The 16,130-nt window shown below is 47.9% G+C and overlaps 2 protein-coding genes and 1 pseudogene across 2 annotated transcripts in view; 2 read left to right on the top strand and 1 right to left on the bottom strand.

Annotated features, from left to right (window-relative positions):
* Window positions 1–16,130, top strand: part of BCL2L13 (BCL2 like 13) — a 1,170,396-nt gene that overhangs the window by 575,387 nt on the left and 578,879 nt on the right. The gene's annotated exons all lie outside the window — the stretch shown is intronic.
* On the top strand, window positions 3,968–4,342 carry LOC126022651 (cAMP-regulated phosphoprotein 19-like; annotated as a pseudogene).
* On the bottom strand, window positions 12,451–15,107 carry BBS10 (Bardet-Biedl syndrome 10). The gene is made up of 2 exons (XM_049783380.1): window positions 14,923–15,107; window positions 12,451–14,693 (listed from the first exon to the last, which is right to left on the bottom strand). The coding sequence occupies exons 1-2, from the start codon at window positions 15,105–15,107 to the stop codon at window positions 12,704–12,706; spliced, it is 2,175 nt and encodes a 724-aa protein (XP_049639337.1). The 3' UTR covers window positions 12,451–12,703.

Raw genomic sequence — 16,130 nt, 5'->3', positions numbered from 1 at the left:
AAAAAAAAAAGAAGAAGCAAGAAGTCCAAAGCATTAATGCTAAGAATTTGCCAGAATTGAAGTTTCTAAGGGTATGTCTGCTAAAAGAGATCCAAACAAAAATACCCAGGACAGATATGATCCATAGTACAGAGACTATTGTACTTGCCTCACATACAGCTTTGATACATGGCATCCCATAAGATCCCCAAGCAATTCTAGGAGTATCTTCTGAGTGCTGAGCCAAGAGCAAACTTTTAGCCTTCCAATGTATGGCCCAAAAAGAATAAAAACACTTCAATAAACATCCTAATCAGAATCATGAAAACCATAAATAAAGAGAGAACTCTGAAAGAATAGGATCTATGCAACAGATTATAAAAGGGCATCCTTAAGATTTACAGAAGATTCAAGTGATTTAAATGAGACCTCTGGGCCTGAAGACAAAAGAGGAATATAGCTTGTAAATATCTCAAGTGAAATGAAGAAAAATTTTTTTGGTTTTTGGGTCACACTCGGCAGCACTCGGGTTACTCCTGACTCTACGCTCAGAAATCGCTCCTGGCAGGCTCGGGGGACCATATTGAATGCTAGGATTTGAACAGCTGTCCTTCTGCATGCAAGGCAAGCACCTTACCTCCATGCTATCTCTTCAGTCCCTGAAATGAAAACATTTAAAGTGAACACCTGCCATGAATATTTTAGCCAGATTCTCCTTCAGATATAAAAAAATGATATACAACTTCACAGATAAACAACTCAGGATCTTCATAGACCTGAAAATATCTTTACAAGAAGTGGCTACTTTCAGACAATGCAAATCTCACAAACATCCCTGTCACATCTAGCAGCAAATGAAAAGAAGCTGCCAAGAAAGCAGAAAACCTGCTAGAGGTGGCCTTTCAGCTGCTCAGGCACCCTTAGGCACCCCTAAACATCCTGTTCTGCTCTGATTGGGAACCTTTTCTATGATGAGCCTTAAACTGCCCAATTGTATACATTCACCTGAGGTTGCTCTAGGTGCCTCAGATCTGAGCTCTCAACTCAGGCCTTTCTGACCTCCTAAGGCCTATAGTGTTAGCCTGAGTCATGGTGCCCTGGAATCAGGTCCAGTAGACATAGTGAGTACCCAGGGGATTCAGGAGATGTGGTTCTGGCTTCAGACAGCAGATACAGGAAGGGCATTCAGGTCTTCCTTATTATCCTTCAGAGGAGAGAATAAAATTTCCCAGTCAAAGGGGGTCCTCACTGGGTCAGGAGGAAGAAAAATCTTTATGGCAAGAATTGGGATATTGGGGCCAAAGAGATAGCATGGAGGTAAGGCGTTTGCATGCAGAAGGACCGTGCTCGAATCCAGGCATCCCACATGGACTCTTGAGCCTGCGGGAGTGATTTCTGAGCATAGAGCCAGGAGTAACCCCTGAGCAATGCCAAGTGTGACCCCCCCCAAAAAAAATCACACAAAGTCAAAACCTTATCAAAGAATGGGGAGAAGAAATGAAAAGACACCTCTCAGAGGAAGACAAGAGGACTGCCAATGGACACATGAACTTTACTCAGCATCTCATATCATTAGGGAAATCCAAATCAAGATATCTCACACCAGTGAGGAGTAACCCAAGTACTGCTGGGTGTGGCTCAAAAACAAGATAAATAAAACAAAACCCAACCATTTTATCCCTGAAAGTGAGGCTGGCCAGGCAAAGTGGAAAAAGCCGTTTTTGGCTGAGTGTCTATGATGTCTTATTCCTGGGTCAGAGACTCTGGATTTGAGTGTTATGTAGGGAGTTCTAAAAGCATGACACATTTGCACAGCTAAATTGAGAGCTGCTGGGATGCTTTCTGTTCTACATTTTATATATATATATATATTTTTTTTTTTTCTACATTTTATTTTTTGTTTTTTGGGTCACACCCGGCAGCACTCAGGGGTTACTCCTGGCTCAATTCTCAGAAATGCTCCTGGCAGGCTCAAGGGACCACATGGGATGCCGAGATTCGAACCACCGTCCTTCTGCATGCAAGGCCAATGCTCTGCCTCCATGCTATCTATCCAGCCCCTATTCTACATTTTAAACTAATTCCCTTATATAACAGCAATCAAAAAATGGGAATAACATATTGTGTGTGCTGGCTTTAGAAAAACAGAACGGAAGATTGAACTGTTTAGTCGTGCTGTCTTTCCATCTCTTGTGTGTGTGAGTGTGTGTGTGTGTGTGTGTGTGAGAGAGAGAGAGAGAGAGAGAGAGAGAGAGAGAGAGAGAGAGAGAGAGAGAGAGAAAGAGAGCGAGAGAGAGCAGTGGAAACAAAATAGTGGGGACACATTTGCTCCTAGCCCTGATGAAAACTCACTCTCTTCCCCCTCCCCATGCTGAAGAGTTTCACTGCATCTGTACCTCAGCCTCTGAGTGACCTGAGTTGGTAGTGACCCTCAGATACTCCTAATACGGTCATGGACACAAGGATGATGAGCAAAGCCTCATGGTGTGGGTTATTGGGCATCCAGCATTGGGGCCTGTTCCAACACAGCACCATGTCCTTGGTCAGGAATAGCTAAGGGAAGGCTTTGAATGCTCGACCCATGTCTTTTTTTTTAATTTTTTTTATATTAATATCTTTATTTAAACACCTTGGCTACAAATATGATTGTAGTTGGGTTTCAGTCATGTAAAGAACACCCCCTTCACTGGTGCAACATTCCCACCAACAATGTCCCAAATCTCTCTCCTCCCCACCCCACCTCCACCTGTACTTTAGACAGGCTTTCCACTTCCCTCATTCATTCACATTGTTATGATAGTTCTCAGTGTAGTTATTTCTCTAATTGCACTCACAACTCTTTCTGGTGAGCTTCATGTCATGAGCTGGACCCATGGATTTTTTTAAACAGCAATAAATGAAGCAAAACTATCGAAGGGCTAACAGCCACTACAAAAATATGAATGGAAATATCACACAGCAATTTTATAGTAGTTTCACTCACCTATGAATTCAGTATAAGAAATAGAGCAAATTTATTTTTCATCTTTATACAAATGTCATGAGATGATTTAACTTTTACAAAATATAATTATTTTTAATGTAAAAGATCAGGGTTATACATAGCATGCTGTTGTTAAATTCTGTTTAAATTGAAAAATTTATGCTTTTTAAATTTAATTCTAACACAATAAGTTTCATATCTACCAACCTTTGAGAAAAGATGCATGAAGGCAGGGATGACAGTTATTTGTTTACCAGGGGATACTCAACATCTGGCTCATAGCAAGCATGTGGGAAGAATGGTTTACTTTGTAACTTAGAAATATTTAAGACATTGAATTTAAGAATATAAATATAATATTTAAATTTATTTAAAATAAATTTAAGAATTTATTTTATTCAATAAGCACTTCTGAATACTTGGTATTAAACAACATTGTTTTAGGCATTATAAACACTACCATACACACAGCTGCGTACAAAGAAACATTTGTATTTATGAACCGTTAAAATATATAAACATCTTAAATTCACATTAAAATTGTTATATTATTATTGCACTCTGGCTATACAATAAATACAAGCTACCATCACAGAAAATGCATTTATTTCTTTCAAAAGCTTTTGGGGACAGGATGAAACAAAAATGTAAAAATCATATTCCTTGGGGGATGGAGGTGGGTCCACTGGTAAAGGGTGTAGTGCTGGAATTATATGCACAGAAAACCACCAGTAACAGTACTGAAGCCACAGACCTGTCCATTACTAAAAAAAAAAATTAATAAATTTTGTTCTTTCTAAAATGAATTTTAGCTACAGGAACAAGTTCACAAAGTAGAAATCATATTTCAGGTAACATTTAATGGTTATAGGCAATGGCAGCAGCCTGGGTGGGCAAACGGGCATGGAGCAGAGTGACCGGGCGGGTAGGAGGCAGGTGGGCCTAGGATGGCCTCAGCCACCCAGTCATAGGCCGTGTCCCTGGCGTCTGCTCTGCAGAAGGAGTATGTCCGCTCAAGTATTTGAGGTGGCATCCAAAGAGAAGCAGAAGGAAATGGAGGATAAAGTAACTAGTCCAGAGAAAGTTGAAGAAGCAAAATTAAAAGCAAGATAACCTCATCTTAGACAAAAGCCTGGAGGCTGAGATTTCTTAAAGAAATGACAGAAAGGGCAAACATATTTGATTCTGGGATTATGAAATGGCTATCGCATGAAGAAATAAATGAAGAAAAATGAAGAAAAGGCATGAAGAAAAATGAAGAACAAGCAACTTCCGGTTGCAACACCGGATAAAGCAGGTGTCACTGGTGACCATATCCCCACTCCACAAGACCTTCCTCAAGGGAAACCATCTCTTGTTGCTAGCAAGACGGCTGGCTGATTAAGAGAGCTGATCTGGGGCCAGAGAGATAGCATGGGAGTAGCAGGCGGGTCTTCAGGGCCACGCCTGGTTAATCGGGCCCTGGGGGGAGGGGGTGAGAAATCCTTCCTAGGCATCCAAAAACCACAGAGGCTCGGCTGGGACCAGAACACTCCACATGCCAGGATTTCGTGGGCTTTTGACTGGTATGATGGGGGCTCTGGGCAGGACAGCTAGCCATAGGACCCTGGGCTGACCACTTTGTCCAGGAGAGCATGATTCCCCCCACACCAGGCGGGTCTTCAGGGCCACGCCTGGTTAATCGGGCCTTGGGGGGAGGGGGTGAGAAATTCCTCCCTAGGCATCCAAAAACTGCAGAGCCTTGGCTGGGCCCAGAACACTCCGAATGCCAGGATTTCTTGGTGTGTTTGCCTGGTATGTTGGGGGCTCTGGGCAGGACAGCTAGCCATAGGACCCCTGGGCTGACCACTTAGTCCAGGGGAACAAGATTCCCCCACACCAGGCGGGTCTTCAGGGCCACGCCTGGTTAATCGGGCCCTGGGGGGAGGGGGTGAGAAATCCTTCCTAGGCATCCAAAAACCACAGAGGCTCGGCTGGGACCAGAACACTCCACATGCCAGGATTTCGTGGGCTTTTGACTGGTATGATGGGGGCTCTGGGCAGGACAGCTAGCCATAGGACCCTGGGCTGACCACTTTGTCCAGGAGAGCATGATTCCCCCCACACCAGGCGGGTCTTCAGGGCCACGCCTGGTTAATCGGGCCTTGGGGGGAGGGGGTGAGAAATTCCTCCCTAGGCATCCAAAAACTACAGAGCCTTGGCTGGGCCCAGAACACTCCGAATGCCAGGATTTCTTGGTGTGTTTGCCTGGTATGTTGGGGGCTCTGGGCAGGACAGCTAGCCATAGGACCCCTGGGCTGACCACTTAGTCCAGGGGAACAAGATTCCCCCACACCAGGCGGGTCTTCAGGGCCACGCCTGGTTAATCGGGCCCTGGGGGGAGGGGGTGAGAAATCCTTCCTAGGCATCCAAAAACCACAGAGGCTCGGCTGGGACCAGAACACTCCACATGCCAGGATTTCGTGGGCTTTTGACTGGTATGATGGGGGCTCTGGGCAGGACAGCTAGCCATAGGACCCTGGGCTGACCACTTTGTCCAGGAGAGCATGATTCCCCCCACACCAGGCGGGTCTTCAGGGCCACGCCTGGTTAATCGGGCCTTGGGGGGAGGGGGTGAGAAATTCCTCCCTAGGCATCCAAAAACTGCAGAGCCTTGGCTGGGCCCAGAACACTCCGAATGCCAGGATTTCTTGGTGTGTTTGCCTGGTATGTTGGGGGCTCTGGGCAGGACAGCTAGCCATAGGACCCCTGGGCTGACCACTTAGTCCAGGGGAACAAGATTCCCCCACACCAGGCGGGTCTTCAGGGCCACGCCTGGTTAATCGGGCCCTGGGGGGAGGGGGTGAGAAATCCTTCCTAGGCATCCAAAAACCACAGAGGCTCGGCTGGGACCAGAACACTCCACATGCCAGGATTTCGTGGGCTTTTGACTGGTATGATGGGGGCTCTGGGCAGGACAGCTAGCCATAGGACCCTGGGCTGACCACTTTGTCCAGGAGAGCATGATTCCCCCTACACCAGGCGGGTCTTCAGGGCCACGCCTGGTTAATCGGGCCTTGGGGGGAGGGGGTGAGAAATTCCTCCCTAGGCATCCAAAAACTGCAGAGCCTTGGCTGGGCCCAGAACACTCCGAATGCCAGGATTTCTTGGTGTGTTTGCCTGGTATGTTGGGGGCTCTGGGCAGGACAGCTAGCCATAGGACCCCTGGGCTGACCACTTAGTCCAGGGGAACAAGATTCCCCCACACCAGGCGGGTCTTCAGGGCCACGCCTGGTTAATCGGGCCCTGGGGGGAGGGGGTGAGAAATCCTTCCTAGGCATCCAAAAACCACAGAGGCTCGGCTGGGACCAGAACACTCCACATGCCAGGATTTCGTGGGCTTTTGACTGGTATGATGGGGGCTCTGGGCAGGACAGCTAGCCATAGGACCCTGGGCTGACCACTTTGTCCAGGAGAGCATGATTCCCCCCACACCAGGCGGGTCTTCAGGGCCACGCCTGGTTAATCGGGCCTTGGGGGGAGGGGGTGAGAAATTCCTCCCTAGGCATCCAAAAACTGCAGAGCCTTGGCTGGGCCCAGAACACTCCGAATGCCAGGATTTCTTGGTGTGTTTGCCTGGTATGTTGGGGGCTCTGGGCAGGACAGCTAGCCATAGGACCCCTGGGCTGACCACTTAGTCCAGGGGAACAAGATTCCCCCACACCAGGCGGGTCTTCAGGGCCACGCCTGGTTAATCGGGCCCTGGGGGGAGGGGGTGAGAAATCCTTCCTAGGCATCCAAAAACCACAGAGGCTCGGCTGGGACCAGAACACTCCACATGCCAGGATTTCGTGGGCTTTTGACTGGTATGATGGGGGCTCTGGGCAGGACAGCTAGCCATAGGACCCTGGGCTGACCACTTTGTCCAGGAGAGCATGATTCCCCCCACACCAGGCGGGTCTTCAGGGCCACGCCTGGTTAATCGGGCCTTGGGGGGAGGGGGTGAGAAATTCCTCCCTAGGCATTCAAAAACTGCAGAGCCTTGGCTGGGCCCAGAACACTCCGAATGCCAGGATTTCTTGGTGTGTTTGCCTGGTATGTTGGGGGCTCTGGGCAGGACAGCTAGCCATAGGACCCCTGGGCTGACCACTTAGTCCAGGGGAACAAGATTCCCCCACACCAGGCGGGTCTTCAGGGCCACGCCTGGTTAATCGGGCCCTGGGGGGAGGGGGTGAGAAATCCTTCCTAGGCATCCAAAAACCACAGAGGCTCGGCTGGGACCAGAACACTCCACATGCCAGGATTTCGTGGGCTTTTGACTGGTATGATGGGGGCTCTGGGCAGGACAGCTAGCCATAGGACCCTGGGCTGACCACTTTGTCCAGGAGAGCATGATTCCCCCCACACCAGGCGGGTCTTCAGGGCCACGCCTGGTTAATCGGGCCTTGGGGGGAGGGGGTGAGAAATTCCTCCCTAGGCATCCAAAAACTGCAGAGCCTTGGCTGGGCCCAGAACACTCCGAATGCCAGGATTTCTTGGTGTGTTTGCCTGGTATGTTGGGGGCTCTGGGCAGGACAGCTAGCCATAGGACCCCTGGGCTGACCACTTAGTCCAGGGGAACAAGATTCCCCCACACCAGGCGGGTCTTCAGGGCCACGCCTGGTTAATCGGGCCCTGGGGGGAGGGGGTGAGAAATCCTTCCTAGGCATCCAAAAACCACAGAGGCTCGGCTGGGACCAGAACACTCCACATGCCAGGATTTCGTGGGCTTTTGACTGGTATGATGGGGGCTCTGGGCAGGACAGCTAGCCATAGGACCCTGGGCTGACCACTTTGTCCAGGAGAGCATGATTCCCCCCACACCAGGCGGGTCTTCAGGGCCACGCCTGGTTAATCGGGCCTTGGGGGGAGGGGGTGAGAAATTCCTCCCTAGGCATCCAAAAACTGCAGAGCCTTGGCTGGGCCCAGAACACTCCGAATGCCAGGATTTCTTGGTGTGTTTGCCTGGTATGTTGGGGGCTCTGGGCAGGACAGCTAGCCATAGGACCCCTGGGCTGACCACTTAGTCCAGGGGAACAAGATTCCCCCACACCAGGCGGGTCTTCAGGGCCACGCCTGGTTAATCGGGCCCTGGGGGGAGGGGGTGAGAAATCCTTCCTAGGCATCCAAAAACCACAGAGGCTCGGCTGGGACCAGAACACTCCACATGCCAGGATTTCGTGGGCTTTTGACTGGTATGATGGGGGCTCTGGGCAGGACAGCTAGCCATAGGACCCTGGGCTGACCACTTTGTCCAGGAGAGCATGATTCCCCCCACACCAGGCGGGTCTTCAGGGCCACGCCTGGTTAATCGGGCCTTGGGGGGAGGGGGTGAGAAATTCCTCCCTAGGCATTCAAAAACTGCAGAGCCTTGGCTGGGCCCAGAACACTCCGAATGCCAGGATTTCTTGGTGTGTTTGCCTGGTATGTTGGGGGCTCTGGGCAGGACAGCTAGCCATAGGACCCCTGGGCTGACCACTTAGTCCAGGGGAACAAGATTCCCCCACACCAGGCGGGTCTTCAGGGCCACGCCTGGTTAATCGGGCCCTGGGGGGAGGGGGTGAGAAATCCTTCCTAGGCATCCAAAAACCACAGAGGCTCGGCTGGGACCAGAACACTCCACATGCCAGGATTTCGTGGGCTTTTGACTGGTATGATGGGGGCTCTGGGCAGGACAGCTAGCCATAGGACCCTGGGCTGACCACTTTGTCCAGGAGAGCATGATTCCCCCCACACCAGGCGGGTCTTCAGGGCCACGCCTGGTTAATCGGGCCTTGGGGGGAGGGGGTGAGAAATTCCTCCCTAGGCATCCAAAAACTGCAGAGCCTTGGCTGGGCCCAGAACACTCCGAATGCCAGGATTTCTTGGTGTGTTTGCCTGGTATGTTGGGGGCTCTGGGCAGGACAGCTAGCCATAGGACCCCTGGGCTGACCACTTAGTCCAGGGGAACAAGATTCCCCCACACCAGGCGGGTCTTCAGGGCCACGCCTGGTTAATCGGGCCCTGGGGGGAGGGGGTGAGAAATCCTTCCTAGGCATCCAAAAACCACAGAGGCTCGGCTGGGACCAGAACACTCCACATGCCAGGATTTCGTGGGCTTTTGACTGGTATGATGGGGGCTCTGGGCAGGACAGCTAGCCATAGGACCCTGGGCTGACCACTTTGTCCAGGAGAGCATGATTCCCCCCACACCAGGCGGGTCTTCAGGGCCACGCCTGGTTAATCGGGCCTTGGGGGGAGGGGGTGAGAAATTCCTCCCTAGGCATCCAAAAACTACAGAGCCTTGGCTGGGCCCAGAACACTCCGAATGCCAGGATTTCTTGGTGTGTTTGCCTGGTATGTTGGGGGCTCTGGGCAGGACAGCTAGCCATAGGACCCCTGGGCTGACCACTTAGTCCAGGGGAACAAGATTCCCCCACACCAGGCGGGTCTTCAGGGCCACGCCTGGTTAATCGGGCCCTGGGGGGAGGGGGTGAGAAATCCTTCCTAGGCATCCAAAAACCACAGAGGCTCGGCTGGGACCAGAACACTCCACATGCCAGGATTTCGTGGGCTTTTGACTGGTATGATGGGGGCTCTGGGCAGGACAGCTAGCCATAGGACCCTGGGCTGACCACTTTGTCCAGGAGAGCATGATTCCCCCCACACCAGGCGGGTCTTCAGGGCCACGCCTGGTTAATCGGGCCTTGGGGGGAGGGGGTGAGAAATTCCTCCCTAGGCATCCAAAAACTGCAGAGCCTTGGCTGGGCCCAGAACACTCCGAATGCCAGGATTTCTTGGTGTGTTTGCCTGGTATGTTGGGGGCTCTGGGCAGGACAGCTAGCCATAGGACCCCTGGGCTGACCACTTAGTCCAGGGGAACAAGATTCCCCCACACCAGGCGGGTCTTCAGGGCCACGCCTGGTTAATCGGGCCCTGGGGGGAGGGGGTGAGAAATCCTTCCTAGGCATCCAAAAACCACAGAGGCTCGGCTGGGACCAGAACACTCCACATGCCAGGATTTCGTGGGCTTTTGACTGGTATGATGGGGGCTCTGGGCAGGACAGCTAGCCATAGGACCCTGGGCTGACCACTTTGTCCAGGAGAGCATGATTCCCCCTACACCAGGCGGGTCTTCAGGGCCACGCCTGGTTAATCGGGCCTTGGGGGGAGGGGGTGAGAAATTCCTCCCTAGGCATCCAAAAACTACAGAACCGCGCGGGGGCTTACGCCCCCGCGCGTACTTCATGTATTTCATGTATTCAGAATATCCCTTATTCTTATGTTATGTTTTCCGTACACAGAATGTTTATTTTGTATTCTCCCCTTTCCCACACCCCTACAAAGCTCTTTTTCACTCCTTAACTCTCTAACCCCTTCTCAAACATCACTAATCTAGTTTTCTCTTTTTAACTTCAGTAGTGTAGAATCGTAATCACAGTCCAAAGCTGTGCATTGTGTATGACAACCCCAAACTGTTTCAAGATACATAAAATGGACACGTATTTCTTTAGAATATTTTGTGTTTTTTCTCTGACAGCTATAATTCTTACTAAATGTTGTCTTATATAGTGATGATTCTAACCACTTTTTATGTTCTCTTTTTGAGCTGTTTAACAAGGAATTTTGGTGGAAGAGTCCCCCAGTTTAATGCTTATGATTGAATCATGTCAATGGAATCATTGTAATTGTTCTTATGGCCCCCATACGCGCCAATAACACCATGTGGCATTGCTTCTTATTTGCATAGGCACATTAAAATGGGAAAATAGTATAAATACAAATAAGATCCTATCTAATAGAGATTAGAACACACAAACCTTGTAGTGCAAAGGGACCTTACACCCTGAACATTGACATAACGACCTGGCACAGACGTCAGAAGAAAGGGCATATTCCATTCTCCCCTGAACCAGGAAAGCCATCCACGAAACATCCAGGCTGGTCTATAACATCACTTGGAAGCAATCCTCTACCATGGAAGACCTACACTGCTCAGACTTCGACCTGCTCAAAAGAGACTTCCCTTAACACTGAGAAGACTTAACAACAACAACGACCGGCTTACAGGACAGGGCTCCCTGCATTGCCCTTTGATTGTGAGGTGAAAGGAGAGGATGCTCCACGTCCTGACTTCAATGTAAGATATGCAGATTCCAGGATCTTTAATACAGAAACATGATACCAACAACAGAGACTGTGTGAAAAATAAAAGTGTGTTGGCACTACAGACAATGTATTGGATTGGACGATCTAGCTTGCTTGGAGCCTAGACTTGGTCTTGTGCCAGGAAACTTCAGGGGTCTGGTCTCTTTGTACTTAGGCCAAGGTTATTTCTTTCCATGTTCCTCATATTTTGGTGAGCCTATGCAAACAACAATTGCCACTCTAACACCATTCTTACTGTGCTCCTTTAACTCTAATCCTTAAAAAGAACTCACTTAAAATTTGAGGTTAACTTAAGCTAATATGCATGTATATGGAAATGTAAGAAAATACTATGCCTGTAATGTTTAAGGAGTTACGTAAGTTTTATGGCTTTAGATTGCCTTGTGTACTGTTAAGAAATATTATAATGTATTACAATCTGGGGACTTGAGGGACAAAGTAATTGTACATGGATTCTGTGTTATTTATCTTAATGTTCTTTGGCTGAAATTTCAAAGTTAATATATCAGCAAGGGGACTTCTGAGAATTATGTTATGGGTGATTGTCCTTCCACTGTAACTTTACCTTGTCCTCTTACTTTGCACCCTTGTTCTCATAATTAAAAATAAAAATTTAAAAAAAAAAAAAAAAAAAAAAAAAAAAAAAAAAAAAAAAAAAAAAAGAAATGACAGAAAGGGCAAACATATTTGATTCTGGGATTATGAAATGGCTATCGCATGAAGAAATAAATGAAGAAAAATGAAGAAAAGGCATGAAGAAAAATGAAGAACAAGCAACTTCCGGTTGCAACACCGGATAAAGCAGGTGTCACTGGTGACCATATCCCCACTCCACAAGACCTTCCTCAAGGGAAACCATCTCTTGTTGCTAGCAAGACGGCTGGCTGATTAAGAGAGCTGATCTGGGGCCAGAGAGATAGCATGGGAGTAGGGTGTTTTGCCTTGCATGTAGGACCGTGGTTCGAATCCCGGCACCCCATATGGTCCCCAGTGCCTGGTAGGGGTGATTTCTGAGCGTAGAGCGAGGAGTAATCCCTGAGCGCTGCTGGGTGTAGGAATAGTTCTAACAAATAACAAGTTTTACAGTTAAAAAAAATGGTTGCAACTGGTAAAAATTTATTGACTTTTTCATTCACATAAAACAGAAATAACTAAGGGCTCATATAAAATCAAAACTAATTTATACACTTTCCCATTTTTTTTTTTTTGTATGGGGTCACTCCTAGTCACACAGGTCACTCACTGGGGGGCCTGGTGACAGAGATGGAACTCAGGTCTTTTGCCTAAGAAACAAGGTTCAGACCACTAATAGATAGGAAAATAAGGTATTTTAAATGAAAGAAATGCATTAATTATAAATAATTACATAGATTGGCATTGAAGATCCAAGTCAGATGATTCTATGATTGTACATTGAAATACAAAGGGGATGGTGTGAAGGACAAAGTTAATAGGTGACTTTTAAAAAAAATTATGCTGGTTTTCTATACAGACTGAATCAACTAGAGTAAGTGGACATACCTGCTTTGATTTATGGCTTAAATTGGAAAACTTTGCTTAATGGAAACTCCAGTTTCATAATTCATCTTCTGAATCTTGATCACAGATTTTGCGAGGCTGTCTTTTAATATTAATCACCAAATCAACAGTTAAAATTTTTGTTAAACACTGAAGAACTGAATTTATTAGTTGGTATTTACCTGCCACTGATTCCAGACATGTCTGGCTGCTAACCACTGGTTGTCCAACTTGCAGTGCATAAAGAGTTTTTATGTAAATTTGTAGAAAACTGCGATTTCCTTTCTGAGACTTATACAGAATTCTGGGAATGTCTAAAAGTGCATTAGCTATTATACGAACAACCATGGCTTCTCCTGGCTGCTGGCAGTTTTTGGCATAGTTGAGAAGATAGTAATGCAACAAGAGCTCAAAAGTACCACCCACTGGCAAAACACAACCTGCCGGTATAGATGAGAAAGTATAATTCTGGGGAGACCACATCTTTGGTGACTGGGATTGCACTGGAAATGAAGTGGGGAGCATGCTCTCTTTTTCAGCAACTTTTCTGGCCTGTAAGTCTTCGGATGAAATTTCACCTCTTATGCTTTCTATTGTTGAACAAGCAAGAGTATGACTTTCAGTAAGTATCTCTAGCTTGTTAATCTTGGTTTTGTTTAGAGATGAATACTGTAGTGTTTCATTAGTCTGATAGGAGTCTGTTGATGTAAGTTTTGATGGTGAACATGGATTAACTGTTTCTAATTCTACCTCTGGAACTATCAAATTTGGATTTATTTCTAAGCATGCTTGAGTTTTTGTCAGTTTTTCCATGTTACTTATGGCAATATCATCAACTGGTGTTTGTATGGAGTCATCAGCAATTGCTGATTGTTTACTGATTTTGCTACTATCTTTATAAATAAAAGAACTTGATACACAATTTTGGTCACTGGTCTGTGTCACATAACTTAGATAAAGTTCTTTAAATAATTGCTGAAGCATCTTAAACGCACCATGTAATGCATCCTTATGTTGCTCAACAATACCTGACACTGGTCCACAAAGAACTAGAGTGTGTGGGAGAAATGAACAGGTGCTGATCAAGCCAAGATGAATGTACCTTTTGGATCCGAAGATCAATGACTTGCAAAATTTCACCAGAGCAGTGTGAGCAACATCACACTGTAAGGAGGCCTGGGATGGGTCAAAGGGAGTAAGACCTGTGATCCTTTGGATGAGAGAAATATCTTCAGGTGATAAACACTCTACCACAGAAATGCCACTTAGTCCTGCATAATAAATAACTGAGTCTGACTGTTTCACACTAGACAAGATCAGTTTTACATTCTGACTCTGTAAATGTTCCATTATTGCCTTTGTCCTCTGCATAACCCAAAGCTGAGAAGTCTGAAATTGAGCTTCTGAATTCACAACCAACTCTGAGCCAGAAACAGACACAGGAGGCTGAATGGTTACTGTAATCATCACCATCCTCAGGTCATCCTTTACTGGGCAGTACACAGAGAAGTCTCGATGCAGCACCAGCCCCTCTAGGATCTTGGAATCAGAAACGGGCAGGCCCTGTGCCCCAACGATCAGCTCGGCGAAGCAGTCATCCACTAACGCAAACATTTCTTCAGACTCACTTTCACATGCCATACACTTGAAAACATAGTCACTCATCAACTGTGAAATAAAATTGTGGTAGTTTCTCCCCACTTTCCCACAAAAGTAGGCTTCTAAAAGCAATGGCAAGGAGAGCCGACACAGAGTTCTGTCTTTACTGGGCGAACAGACAGACAAAAAGTGTTTACTTAGGAACTGATCCACAACGTAGTCTAATGTTGTTGTCTGAAACTTTAGAAGAGCTTGGGAAATAAATTTCCACTGGCAGCAATTTCTCCAATACCTTCCGTGGGTCTGAATATTTTGAGGAGTCAACACATCCTTGTCTTTGTCTGTAACTGCATTTATTTCTCTGAGTAAACTGCAGAGGAGGATAATAAATGTTTTAGCACCATCTCCTGTTTTTCTTACATGACTGGAAACACATGCCACTATCATCCTGCGAGAGAGAGGGGGGAGGCAATTAAGACCCTCAGCAGGTGTACATCAGCACCAAGCTGAAGCTTGATATTTTTACAGCTAGAGATATAAAATGCAAACTTCTTGGCCTGCTTAGTCCTGGGTTGGGGAGAGGGACAGGGAGTCAGACGGTGTTCTTGGGAATCTCTGAGATGTGACTTCGGCAAATTTTCCCAGGTGCCATGCAAGCACCGAGGCTGATACAGTACCTGGCTAGGGGATGCTCTAAGTGCAGCGCCTCAACAAGGCGTCCCCCCTGCCGACTCAGCAAGACCTCGCCGGTGGGCTTCACGCACAGGATCTGGCGGCCCTCGGGCCCCACACAGCCGCTCACCAGGGCGTCCAGTACCTCCGCAACTCGCAGCGCCGCCAGCGCGCCGCCCGCCGCAGCCATGGCTTTCGGGGAAACGGCCCTTCATGAGCTGACGGCGGGGCCGCCAGCGGAAAAGGCGGAGAGAAGCCCGGAAGCCCGGAAGCCGTCTTGTTGATTGGGTGAGGCACCTGCCCTTCCGCTGTCCTGACAGTCAGGGCGGGTCCGTTATCCCGCCGAGGAAGCTGAGGACTAGCTTGGCGGAAGTTGGTACCGGCTGCTGTTGTGGTTGGGGGCTCGTTCCCGTCCGGTGGTCTTCTCAGCTATCAAGCCCCTGACTCTCGGGACGCTGCCTGCTGAAGTCGCTGGGTGCATGTCGGGTGCACGGCCCAGAGCGAAGCCTCTGCGTGCTCTTTGGGGATGTAGACCGGCTGGGGAGGGCTAGGTCTCCATCATTGGCCCTGTGCTTTGTGGGTCCCGGGTTAGCACTAAAACCCCTGGTACCGCTACAAAGCTGCCCAGCGGATTTTGGGCCACACGGGGCTGTGTTGGGGGGAACTACTCTTGGGTCGGAGCTCTGCGCTTAGAAATCACTCCTGGGGACCTTATGGGATTTCCCCGGCAGAACCCGGGGTGGCCACATACAAGGCAAAAGCCCTCTGCGAAGCGTTACCGCTCCTGCCCAGTCTTGTATTCCTTATCAATAAAATGGGGCTAATTTCCACTGAAAGTTATACGAGTATTCCAGAGGAATATACAGCATTTATCAGGGGTTCTAAGTGTTAAATCCTTTCCAAACCCTTTATCATTCTTAGAGCCGTCCCCTTCAAAAACAAAATCCAAAAAGATCCCAACATAACAATTTAGAACTAAGTAATGTAGTAAGTCACCTTGTTATGTTCAAAATCATTGAGCACAATTTACTCTTTAAACTTTTATTTAGAATGCCTACTTGGAGAAGTTAGCATAATTTTACAGATCATTATAAAAAAATTCAATGCTTTTGTCTCTGCAAACATATGGATCAGGAACATATATTAGAAACAATACATTATTACAAAACAGTGGCCTATGACTATCTGTACATTTGCTATGCACCTTAAGGAA

The sequence above is a fragment of the Suncus etruscus genome, chromosome 11 (assembly GCF_024139225.1).
Source record: "Suncus etruscus isolate mSunEtr1 chromosome 11, mSunEtr1.pri.cur, whole genome shotgun sequence".
Taxonomy (NCBI): domain Eukaryota; kingdom Metazoa; phylum Chordata; class Mammalia; order Eulipotyphla; family Soricidae; genus Suncus; species Suncus etruscus.
This window is presented reverse-complemented; position numbering and strand designations above follow the sequence as displayed.

Excerpts from the sequence above, each read along its gene's own strand:
- BBS10 (XM_049783380.1), bottom strand. The coding sequence starts at position 15,107 with ATGGCTGCGGCGGGCGGCGCGCTGGCGGCGCTGCGAGTTGCGGAGGTA. Across the intron at positions 14,694-14,922 it reads TTAGAGCATCCCCTAGCCAG|GATGATAGTGGCATGTGTTT; the intron begins GTACTGTATCAG and ends TCTCTCTCGCAG.